General features: G+C 34.8%; 1 protein-coding gene across 1 annotated transcript in view; it reads right to left on the bottom strand.

The window, feature by feature from the left end:
- The window catches only part of LOC117695315 (uncharacterized), a 41469-nt gene extending 28311 nt beyond the window's left edge, over positions 1-13158 (bottom strand). Inside the window, exons 1-4 of the mRNA XM_034486170.2 lie at positions 13008-13158; positions 9978-10083; positions 2859-3050; positions 167-251 (exon numbers count right to left, since the gene is read on the bottom strand). Of these exons, the coding sequence (XP_034342061.1) occupies positions 167-251; positions 2859-3050; positions 9978-10083; positions 13008-13080 (456 nt within the window). The 5' untranslated portion in view covers positions 13081-13158. The remainder of the gene's footprint in view (positions 1-166; positions 252-2858; positions 3051-9977; positions 10084-13007) is intronic.
- Between the last annotated feature and the right edge of the window lie 201 nt (positions 13159-13359).

Raw genomic sequence — 13359 nt, 5'->3', positions numbered from 1 at the left:
ATTTGATATATAACTCAGCACCAACCATCTCATATTTGTGCAATTTTATCTTTTGATAACATTTTCTTTTAACATTGGAAAGCACGACTTTCAATCTCTGTGACATTTCTCTCTTTGATGTCTTCTGCAAACTTAGTTTATTTGACAAATGATTTTCAGTTTTTACCTCTCCTTGATTAGGTTGAGAAAGATTACCAAAACTGTATGCAGAATTCTGCTGAGGTCGAAGTTCTGACATACTCCTCTCCACCCTGGCACACATAAAAAAAAAAGTGGCAATTCAGTTAGAATGAAGCATTTGCATAACTGGTTATAAGCCAATGTCTTAATAATTTTTTTGAGACTACACATCAAATGCTTCCATTTTAAGACCATACTCAAGAAAAAGAATTAATAAAGCTGCAATCTATCAAATCTATTTTATGATCAAGGTGCTTTACTTCATCAGATTTTATACAACATTTCGTTGTAAACACCTTCAAGCATATTGTAAAGTAAAAAGAAATTTTTAGCAATATCTATATCTCTTGCACATTTACTCAACTATTACCATTTTATTACATATATTAACACATACATATTTATATATCTATTTTCCTATGGAACTATCAATCCATCCTATTTATTATGCAATTGAAAGTAAATTTTAGAGAGCAGAATATTACACAAAGAAATTCACTGAATCATTTGAATATTACAGAGAGCTTGCTAATTGAGTGTTTTAAATTTAATTTAGAGATAAGAAACGTAAGGCCTAGACAATTTGTAGAAACTTCCTGAGCTACCTGTTTTTAGGACTTTGTGGGGGAAGAGATGATAACCCTATTTACTAGGCTCAATAATCTTTTCACTTTCCACTAATTTAAAGAATCTCACAGAGTGGATTCAGAATTATCTTGTCAATTCACAATTCAGATAATAAAAGGGCTATAAAAAGAAACTCAAATTAAAAATCACGTTAAGTTAAAGAAAATAGAGTAGCTTAAGTATTTATACAGAAAACCCATGAATGACTTCAAATCTTGTGAAGACTACTACTATCTTGATAAAATCTATTTTGTTTATCATTCTAAATACCATTAATTATTTCATTTAAATCTCAGAATACTGAAGAAAGAAGATACAGAAACTCCTCTTTCTACAACAGTGAACTTTGATTCATTTAAAGTCACAGAGTTATTAAAAGAAAGAGAATTGGAACATATGTTCATTGATTAAGTACTTTGGAATAGGGGGCTGGGAGTGAAGTGCTCAGTAAAGAACTTGCTGCTCTTTGAAAAGATGCAAGTTCAGTTCCTAGCAGCCATGTTGGGCAGTTCACAACTGTCTATAACTTCAGTGTCAGAGTCTCAGACTACCTCTTCTAGCTTCTATAGGTATTTACATTCACATGGTATACATAGACATGCAGCCATGCAAACAATGATAAATCTAACAAAGAACTTTTGGATGGGAAGATTATAGAAAAATATTTTTAAAGTGACTTGCATAGTTGTTATTCATAATTATAATGCTTGGTTAGTGCCTCAAGGAATTTACAGCTCATATTACAGCTGATAATATGAAATTCTTCATATTAGTTTCAATTTACAAAATTATGTTGGTTAACATTTATTATATATACCACATACATAAACATATGAATATGCATGTATACATATATACTACATGACACCTTAAAGAATATGGAATAATGGCATAAAGATTAGAAGTTTAAAATGATCAAATAGTTGGTGAGTTTAATCTTACTTTCTCTATAGACAAATAGCCATGGCAATTCAAACTGCTGATTTTGTTGGAATTTGAAAGCCAGCTCTTATCAATATGAGGCAAAGAGTACCAGACACTTCCCATTTAAAACTAATATTTCACTGTACCCTCATAATGCTTGGAAGGAAGGTAACATTATCTTGTCATGGAGGAATGATGAAGTAAAGTAGATGATAATTTTAATTATCTGATAGAAAATTGATGAGATTATACATTGATATTTAACCCTCATATTTCTAAAATCCAGAAGCATTAAAACCATAAAGGATAGAGTTTGTTTACATAAAGAAATAAAGGTGATGCAGCAAGGCATACCAACTTTAACACTGTTTTAAGCTAATTGGATTCTGTTAACACAACATGAATTTTATGCCTAGTAACCAGACTCAACACCACAACCTTGGCCAAGTTATTTGATCTTTCTATGCCTCAGTAGTTTCATCAATGTCTTATAGGGTTATTGAGAGGATTAAATGAATTACTAGGCATGAAACTTTTGTAACTCATCTTGCTATGCATAATAAATAGTCTGTGCCTGATTGCTGCTTTTAGTGTCATCCTTACCATCTCTGAACTGAGTAGGCCTGATTATAAACATCTATATTTTGTAGATGAGAAAATTAAAGCCTAAGGATGTTAAATTAGTTAAATAAGACAGAGTGCCATTGCAGCCAAGACAATCAGATTCATCTTTTGGTGTGTTGGATAATGCTGCTAGATAAGGAAGCTGGATGGACTGGCACAGCCACCTCTGATCCTCTATTCCCACCCTACCAGAGAAGAATGTGTGGTATGTGCAAACACTGCCTTAGTGGACAAAAAAGCACTGAAACTGGACATATGTTCAATTAATTTGGTTTTTATTTGGAGAAAGGTTTTTTATATTTTTCCCTAATGAAATTCTAAACCAAATATGTGTACTTTGGCAATGTTAACTTGACACTGAATTACAGTGTTGATGGATAGGAAAGAAAACATACATATTACATGCATAGTGAGTGGCATTCATTATTTCTTGATTCATTTACTGGTCACATAAGTGAGAAAAGACATACTACTTTTCTCTGAAGTACTGAGAAATCTCTTACCTGTGATGATTTGCATTCTTCTTTGACTTCCCTTTACAGTAATGGATAATCTGGATTACTACACCAACAATTATAGCCAGTGCTATTCCAGGCAATGTTGCTACTAAAATCAAGTCCAGAGTATTCCAGAGTTGATCACATTTCTCCCCCATGTACCAGTAGTCTCCCCATTGGCCTCTGAAATTTGGACATCTAGGTAAGGACAAAATAAATGTTTCACACAACAGCGGAATACAAGTTATCTCATATGAGTGAATCAAATGTTTCATTGTTATTCAACCATGAGACCTCTCCTTAATCTCTTCAGAGATTTACATCATCCCATTTTTCCACTTGAGCAAGTGCTCTAAACCTACAAGTTTTGACACATTGAGTAATCATACCAAAGATGTGGGATTTTAGGATTTACTAACCATCAGCTAATGAAGATGCAACAATTAGTACATAGGAACAGAGAGGGAAGAAAAGCTGTTTTAAGTATGCTTTCAAAACTCATTGTGCACTGCTCCTACCTGCATTCTAATTTGACTACTCCAGCTTTCTCGCTTCTGAAAAAAAGAGTTATACTCAGTATAAGCTGCCAGTTCTGTAGAGGGCAGGCCATGTGCCTCCCACCTACTAACTTCTGCAAGAAAGAATACAAGTTAACAGACTAAATCTACCACACCACAAGAAATGCAAGAAGAAACATGAGAAGTGAATAAGCTGCCAGAAAATATGTCTGCCCCCATCTTTCCCATGGCTCCAGAGTTTCCTTTTCATTTTTTTGAAAGAAGTGACTCATTTGTGAACTACATGTGTTTCATAAGTCTTGGGATACAGCCAAATAATGTGAATACAACTCTCTGGTGCATAGACTAAAATCTGGCATAGCATACACCCACATAGAAATGTCCATGAGTTGGTGAAGTCAGAAGGATGGGATTTTTCATGCCTTCCCTGGAAGTGCCTAGAGAAGTTTTCTGGGGTAGTGTGTTTAGGGATACTGTCTCCTAAAGGACTGATAGGAGATTACCCAGTTGTATAATAAAGGCAGTTAGTAAGGCAAGTTCACTTGTGGCCTTTTGTGTTGTTCCAAAACACTAAATTTTACTGTCATGGTTGACGTGAAGAAACTGACTAGATAGTTATAATCTTTTATAGCACCAATTGTCTGTGATTCTTTAAAAAAATGCATCTGCCAATTTCAACCTAATAGTCATTTATTAATAGGATGTGCCTTTTGGTATGCAATATACTTTTATCTATTTAAACAGGTCAAAGAACAGTTTTCTTATATCTTATCTACCTTCCTGTATTTCTTCCTTGGAAAATTTCTTCCTGCCATGAGAATATATTTCTTTACCTAGCAGAAAATCACAATTATCCTACAATAATATTTCACTCATTCAGCATGTATTCACTATGTGCTAAATATTATTTCAGATATTTGCAATATACTATTGAATAAAATAAAATTATCCATATGCTCAACTGACATAAAATATAGCAGAGAGAGAGAGAGAGAGAGAGAGAGAGAGAGAGAGAGAGAGAGAGAGAGAGGCAAAATTAGTAATTTATCTACCATCCTTAAATTTAAGGAGTGCTATGGGGTTAAGTAAAGTAGAATTGGTTAATGGGGTTTGATGCCATTAATATATTCTTCAACTAACACTGACTTTTCTTATACAACTTCTGGGAAATGAGATTTTAAAATGTGGATTATGTTGAGAAATTGGTCAAAATATAGAATAAATACAAAACATTGATTTTACATGATGAATGTATTTAATGGTCACATATTATCATCTTGAAAAATACTGAGAGTAAATATGCTTTCCTCAAAAAAAGATGAGGTCATGCATATGATAATTAACTAGATCTAACAAAATTGTAGTGGATATGTGTTTGAAAATCCCATATTTTACATAATAAATAGAGATTCATGTGCCAAATAAAAGATAATTTATATGAAGATTTTATTCTGTAATTACATTAAAAAACAAAAAATTTACATACCACTCAAGACTACTGTGAGAAATACAAAGAAATATTTCAAATGTTTAGAATTGTAACTGTCTCAGACTCTGCTCTGAAATAACATTTCATTTCTTATCCATAACCTCATGGTGTCAAAGGTAACCTAAGCTCTCATTTTACTTAACCTGTCAGCAGCAATTAACATAGTTGATCACTCTCTGAATTTTTACTTGACTTCAAGAACATTTTTTCTAGTTCATTGTTCATCTCTAAATTACCTTTCTTAGTTTCTTATCTTCACCAATCTACTTAAAGATTGGAGTGTTTCACAAATACCATTAATATTCTTAGATTTGTTTGCTTACCTTGGAGTACTTGTGGAATCTAGAAAAGACCAGACAGAAGAGAAAGATCTTAAAATAATAGAATAGTGGATCACATATCATATGAACTGGGGAATAAGAGGAATGAAGGTTTAAGTGGAAAAAAGAATGGAAGAATAAGGCAGAGGAGAGGTTAGGAGAAGGGATAACTAACAAGAATGTTTGAAGAGTACATGCAATGAAGCACTCGAGAGGAGGCAGAGGCATAGGCATAGGCATAGGCAGAGGCAGAGGCAGAGGCAGAGGCAGAGGCAGAGGCAGAGGCAGAGGCAGAGGCAGAGGCAGAGGCAGAGGCAGAGGCAGAGGCAGAGGCAGAGGCAGAGGCAGAGGCAGAGGCAGAGGCAGAGGCAGAGGCAGAGGCAGAGGCAGAGGCAGAGGCAGAGGCAGGCTGCTGTCTGTGAGTTTGAGGCCAACCTGGTCTACATAGTGAATTTGATGCCAGGCAGAACTACATAGTGAGACATTGAATAATAATAATAATAATAATAATAATAATAATAATAATAATAATAAATGTTTGAAAAAGTTATGTAGAAATCTATTACACACACACAAGCACACACGAGAGGTGAGAGAGAAAATTCAAATAAAAGTTTAATTGAAATCACCTTACACAGAGAATTATGTTATTTCTAGAAGACAAAGGTTGCCAAATTAAAAGCTAGTGCCAAGAGTGGGATACCTCCTCTCTGGTTGTTGCTCAGAGATGACCCAGTATTCCCCAAAACAAGTTATCAATATTGCTCTTTGTGGCCAACCAGAAATTATTGGTAAGACTTTATTATTGAATAAATAGTTTCATCACAGGACATAGAAAAATCAAGTTGGTGATGATTTGGAAACTTCTTTCTTGCTGGGTCACTTTCATAGTATCAGAAGGTACTGTGTAAGGTGCTATAGGGGATAAAGTCATCAAGAGTTTTACTTAGTTGTAAACTGTAACAATGACAGGTGTGGCAGAATATACCAGTGGGTGCAATAGTGGCACAGATGTTATGGAGGGAATGTACCTTGTTTGATTGTATTTAAGGCCCATCCCACAGTTAAAGACACATAACTAATACTAAAATCTGGCCAAGAACCCATGGTTGGGGAGCTCACAGGCCCCAGTGTGAATCTACTATTCTTATTTTGTTAAATAAATACAGCATCAAACTGTCCTGTCTATTAAAATCTCTCTACCCACATTTGATAGTAGATTACTATTTACAGTATATAAACAACTAAAAAAAACCTAAGAATCAATGAAACAAATAACTTAAAATGAGGTACAGAACTATGGAGAGGGTTCCCAAAAGATAAAACACAATTGGCTCAAAAATACTTGAGGAAATAGTCAGTATCCATAACCATATGGAATACACAAATTGAAACTACTTTGAGATTTCATCTTACCCCAGTCACAATAGCCACTCATGTGCACATACTCAAAGAACTCTACAGCCTACAATGGAGGTACTTGTTCACTCATGTTTATTGCTGCTCTACTCATAGTAGCTAGAAATTGGAAACAGCTTAGACATCCATCAACAAATTAATGGAAAATGAAAATGTGGTATATTTACATAATTGAATATTATTCAGCTGCTAAAAAAAAATAAAATTTGTGGATAGAGTGGATGGAGCTAAAAAGAAAAAAAATCATCCTAGGTGAGTTAATCCAGACTCCCAAAGACAAATATTTTTAAAAGCATTGCTTAGCTATTTATATTTTATCTATGAACTTGTTCAGTTCCATAGTCTACTTTTAATTGGGTTGATTTTTCTTTTAGACATTTAGATTTTTTTAGTTCATATATACTTTAGACACTAATCTTCGAGCTAATGTATAGATGGTGAAAGGTTTTGTTTTTGTTTTGTTTTTTTTTTTGTTGTTGTAGTTGGTTTTGTTTTTGTTTTCTATTCTGTAGACTGGCAACAGCCATTTCTTTGGACTTTATTTGACTGTTAATACCCACCTGGCTACAGATGAAGGAATAAGAATACTAGAGAGTGAATTCTATTTTGAGGTATACAGTATCAGAGCATGGTAGTACATACTTATAATCCCAGAACTCTGGAGGCAGAGACAAGAGGTCACAATTTCAAGGCTATCCTGGGAAATACAACTAAATTTTGTCTCTCAAATGAGGAAATAATGTATTTCCCCTCCCTCAGTTCCTTAAATGACTAATAAAATGGGGAAAGAAGAAGCCAAAATTTAAATTCCATATTATTTCTTTAGGGAAAAAACAAGAAGAGAAAATGGGTGCTGGATCCTTTCTTATGACCAGAATGGCATGCAAGGACTTGGGATATCTGGGAAGAGAAGAATGAGGAAGAACATGAAACTCAAGTGAAACACACACACACACACACACACACACACACACACACACAAGCTTTGCTTTTTGCCTGCCAACTAACTAAAGACAAAGAAAAAGTAGACACATGAAAATATAGTAAAAGGTCTTCATGATCAAAAAACTACATCTGGTCAAGTTTATACTCTCCAGAAATGTTAGATACTACAAAATCTTTAACATTTAGCTCCAGGAAAATCTGAGTGCCTGGATGATGGGTCTCTGGGACAAGGGAAGAAATGAAGCAGAGAAAACAGTAATATTATTGTGCACCCATCCCTAGGCATCATGTTAATAATGGCTGTAAATCTAAGGAAATATTACCCTTACTTAATGGATTATCTTGGGCAGAAGGGAGGCATGACCAGCTGATCAGGATCTTCCAGTACAAGGACGATCCCCATGGGAAATCAGAGGAAGGGAGGATAATCTGCAAGAATTGAGCATTCAATGGCATTTTGTACTCAAGTCTTTCAAGGGTATGACAAAGCCATTTTTATAGCCACAATGAAGAATAGCTGTTACAACATGCTCCTTGATAATTTGTAATCTGTTTTCTTCTTCTTTCTTTACCCTGATAGTGGGCCAGTATGTTTATTGTGTGGGAATGGCTACTGTGGGCCTGGGAAATATCAAATGTGGCCAGGACAGGGTGTAACTTGTCATAAGACTTGATAGGAAATAGAAGCAAAGAAGAATAGAAGTAGGGGCAGAGGTAAAAGCAAGTTAAGATAACAAGAAAGCAGATGTCTTGTGATTTATTTTCTTTTGGCAGCCTCAAATGAAATCTTGGTAGTTTTATAGTAGGAACTTAGGTCCAAATAACAATTACAAGAATTTTCTCCCCAGAGTGAAAGAAGGGATTCCATACTCCAGGATTGCTGGATGCTAAACCTGGGTTTTCCTAACTTGACATGCTTTAAGAGTGGGACCATGATTGCTTCAAATTGATGCCTCTAAGGGGTAACCAAAGGCTTTACATGATTGTGATTAAACCTCTTCAGTCCTTGAAATCTAGGATAGATAGTCTGTAAAGGAGAACATTACAAGTAGCAGAAGCTTTCAGGTGGATAGCTCAGAAAGAAATGTCATAAAATGAAGTACTGTAGAGTGTCATAAATTGTCCACAGCATCTTCCAGAGTCCCAAATTACCATTGAGAAAGATGACTGCAACTTTGAGGTTAATGATTGTCTATTGGGAACTAAGCATTTCTTATTTCTGGTACAGTACCTAACATTTCTCTGGTACTGGAGGAAGAAATCCCCTCCCTTAGCTTTTTCAGCACTCCTTTGAATTAAATGCATAATATTGAGTTACCTTCATTTAGTAAGAAATAATGCACATTCCTAACTGATATCATGTAGATAGATAAATAGATAGATAGATAGACAGACAGATAGATAGATAGATATAGATATATATGTATCTACCTATCTAAAAATAGATAGAGATAGATATAGATATATATGTATATACTCATGATATATATGTGTGTATATATAAAGTTTATACTTTGTCATAAAACATGCAAACTATCCTTTCAGGGATTATTTATATAGTTTATTATTAATTCTTAGTGAATGATCATACACTTACACTTAAAGTGTCTTTCTGTTTAAAATCACTTTTCATTGTTTTTAGTATGAGGCCAGTATTTTGTAGTACTAAGTAAGTACTCCTATTCAGTGATTGGTTCATTGAAAAACCCTTGTAAAGAGGGAAGATAAAATAGTATATGTATAGAGATGAAAGCATATTCATTCAGAATGTCTAGAGCATAGTCTATCTGCATTTTTCTAACTGTATAATTTTTTCAAACCTCAGAGCCCTTGCCTGTACATGGTTATGCTATTGTACAATTTTATTATTGGCTTCTTGCTGGCTATACTCTCTTTAGTCAATGAGGCAAGCTTTCTTATTTATATGATATCTTTTCCTCCAATCACTCTCATTTTTAGGGTTAGAAAAACAGAAAATCTGTTTAAGATTTTAAATACTTTAATAACTGGGAAAAGAAAGGCTGTCACATGTCTAAAGGATATTTTAATTTACAAACAAAAGATCATTATTCATTATTGAATAAAGTGATACATACCTAATTTTCCTTGCTTATTAGAGTAATAAAACATTTACTAACAAATATATATATATAATCTAGCTGTAAAAAGTCTAGCTACAGAAAGCAAATCTGAGTGCTATTAATCTCATGAAGTCAAAAGAAACCATCTCAGTTTTAATTTTTAAAATTTCAGTATAATTTTTATAATATTTAAAAAACACAACCATTGTCCTATGTGCATAGGAGATGTTTCTTATTACATTATTATTTTAAAGTGTTACATCATTGCATACACAAAACAAAGAAACAAACAAAAATAAAAATTACTTACAATATACCATGTTCTCATTTTCTACAGTATAAATACTACTTACTTGCAGAAAGGCTTGCCATCTTTGCATACACAGACAATAGACTCTGGGCAGAAATCTGCTGTGTCTCCTAGACAATCATTAAAGTCTTTCACAGATGTACAGTTAGCTGTAAACAGTAAAATTCAAAAATCAACTTCACAACAGAAAATAATGTTTCAAATGTATATACTACACATGTGCAAGGTTCTAAATGTTAAGAAAATTGTTCATGTGGGAAGGAGAAGGTGGGAACAGACATGAGAGTGGAAATTATGAAATTATCATTTCATAAAAGAAAAAGAAGTTTAAAATAAAAACTGAAAATAAGTTTGTGCCACTTTAAGATTTTCCAGACATCATACTGATAAGGATTAGGCCTCTAAATTCAAGATGAATATCCTAACATCACTTTCTCATACTATTTTGTTCTGTTTATTTGGAAACATGGCTTTATGAAGATCCATAGCATGATGGACAAAAGGGCATCTGGCGCTCTTTCAGAGAAAATGTGAGCATGATCTGGATAAGGCACAAAAGTATCATATCTAATGGTAGAGGTAGTATACAACTGGCATGCTTAACTTCACTTTACTATTGCTACCCTAGAAAAACAACTGCATCCCCTTCCCTTCAAAGAGACAGGAGAGAAGTCCAGAGGGCCAGGAGAATAAATAGAAACATGTAGCAGTGGGGGGCCAGGAATGAGGGAGTGGGAACCACTAGGAAGTCCAGGACACCAGGGATGTGAGAGGCTCCCAGGACCCAATGGGGATGACATTAGCAAAAATGCCCAACGGTGGGGAGAGAGAAGCTATAGAGACCATATCCAGTAGATAGACCCAGCCCCTACTAGAGGTTTGGGGGCCCACACATTTCTCAAAAATTTTTATCCCAGAATTTTTCCTGTCTAAAGGAAATGCAGGATCAAACATGGAAGAGAGATTGAAGGAAAGGCCATCCAGAGACTTCCCCACCTGGGGATTCATCCCATAGACAGATACCAAACCCAGACACTATGGCTGATGCCAAGAAGCACTTACTGATAGGAGCCTGATATAGCTGTCTCCTGAGAGGCTCTGCCAGAGCCTGACCAATACAGATGTGGATACTTACAGCCAAGCATTAGACTGATCATGGGGTCCCCAATGGAAGAGTTAGGGGAAGGACTGAAGGAGCTGAAGGGGATTGCATCGCCATAGGAAAAACAACATTATCAACTAACCAGGAGCCCCCAGAGCTACCAGAAACTAAACCACCAACCAAAGAGTATACATGGGTCAGTCCATGGCTCCTGCTACATATTTAACAAAAGACTGCTTTATCTGGCATCAGTGGGAGGGGAGACACTGGATTCTGTGGAGGCCTGATGCCCCAGAGAAGGAGGATGCTAGATGGGTGAGGTGGGAGTGGATAGATGGATAGTGGATAGAGTGGGGGAGCACCCTCTTAGAGACAAAGGGAAGGGGAATGGGGTGGAGGTTTTATGGAAGGGAGACTGGGAAGAGGGACTTTTGAAATATCAACAAATAAAATAATTTTTAAAGGATATTGATTTACAAAGCTAGATTAAAGAATCCATCAGATGGATGTGTCTCTGACTCTTTTTCTTGCTCTTGAAATTCTTTCCTCCTTTTGGGTTGCTTTGCCCATCCTTGATATGAGGGCTTTTGCCTTATCTAATTGTATCTTGTTTTTTCATGTTTGATTGCTGTTTGTTGGAGGCCTGCTCTTTTCTGAAGGGAAATAGAGGGGAATGAGTCTGGGTAGAGGGGAGGTAGGTGGGAGCTGAGAGGAGTGGAGGGAGGAGAAACTGTGAGTGGTATGTATTGTATGAGAGAAAAATATATTTTTATTAATAACAACAACAACAACAATAACAATAATAATATCCCTGAACTAGTAAGCCACAGAGAGTAACACAACAGACACTTCAGCTTCAACATGCTTTGTTTTTACCCAAGGCATCTATAGACACTTATTCTGCCAAAGATATGGCTGCACTAACATCCCAATGAGAACTGAGAAAAAGACTAGTCTAAAAACAAGTGAAAAGTGCTTGTTACAAATCACAAGATGCATAAAGCACAAAAAAATCTTAATCCCAGAAAATGGTGAATCATTTTTATCCTCCACCAGTACAGATAAAAAAAAAAAAAAACAAAGAGTTTATAGAGTGAGATTTCAGAATTGTCTGAATACTGGTATCTCTTTGGTTCAGAAGATGTGGGTAATGTAGAATCCAATAGGAGGCTAATAATCTTTTCTAGAGACAATTTTCCTGATTTTCTTATTTAAATATATTACTGAAAGGAACAAAAGAGAAACATCACAAAACATAATAGCATTTTTAACCAAAACTAAACAATAATGTAATACTTTAAAGGTTTGATTCTCATTTTTTTCTAATATGAAAGAAACTTCAACTAGCCAAAATGTTCCCTCTAACTGCACATTATAGAAATCCCACCACAATTACTTGGGCAAATATTGCTGCTTAGCAAAACGTTAGCCATATCTGTTTTTACCAGGCAGTGTTTAGAAAAAGAAATATAGTTCTTGTCTTGGTAACAATTTTAGGTTTTATTTTATAGACAGACATGATTAATTAATCCATTTTTAACCACCACTTTAAAGCAATCTATGTAATTTGATCATATCAAATAAGTACATAACTGAATATATTACAAAATAAAATTTTTCTTAAAAATAAATTACAACTTTAAGACATTCTGAAAAACAAATTATTAAATGTAAGTGGCCTAAACCAATTACCAGTATCCTGAAAATAAAATCTTTATTTCTTTCCCTACAGAATTTTTCACCTAAGAGACTTTTTAACTAAGAGATCAGAAACAAACATGTTAACTTCAGAATAAAAAATCCCTTCAGAAAGTAAATAACTCCAATAAAGGAGATATTTTCAAATTTTACATATTTTCAATAACAGAGCTCTTGCCTAGAATGCTGGTTAATTTCTTAGTCTTGGACACTGAAACCCTATTAATTCATTGTCTTCAACCTATAGAAATAAAGCAAGTAAAATTTTCTTACGTTGTGAGCAATGTGCTGTCAAAAACCAGGAGATGAACAGAATTTGAGTCAGCATAAGTGCGCACTCCGCCATTATGAGAGTAAAGCAGAACCCTAAGCAGTGTTAACAACTGAACTTAGGTCTCCTGCAGTTAAGATAGCCAGCTGCTGAACAGACACTGTGAGTGGCTTATATAGGAGATATGTGAAGATGGATTTTGAACTTTTCCCTTACAGAGTGTATAAACTGCTAATTAACTTTTCACTGAGATTTATTGGTTTACTGTACCCACAGTTCCTACTTCACAGAATACAAGTGATTTGTTTATGAACTGTATACTGCTTGTGTTTATTCTCAACTCTGTGCCATTTA

Source organism: Arvicanthis niloticus, chromosome X, assembly GCF_011762505.2.
Source record: "Arvicanthis niloticus isolate mArvNil1 chromosome X, mArvNil1.pat.X, whole genome shotgun sequence".
NCBI classification, from domain to species: Eukaryota; Metazoa; Chordata; class Mammalia; order Rodentia; family Muridae; genus Arvicanthis; species Arvicanthis niloticus.
Note: the sequence above shows the minus strand (reverse complement) of the source record. Positions and strands in the feature narration are given on the sequence as shown.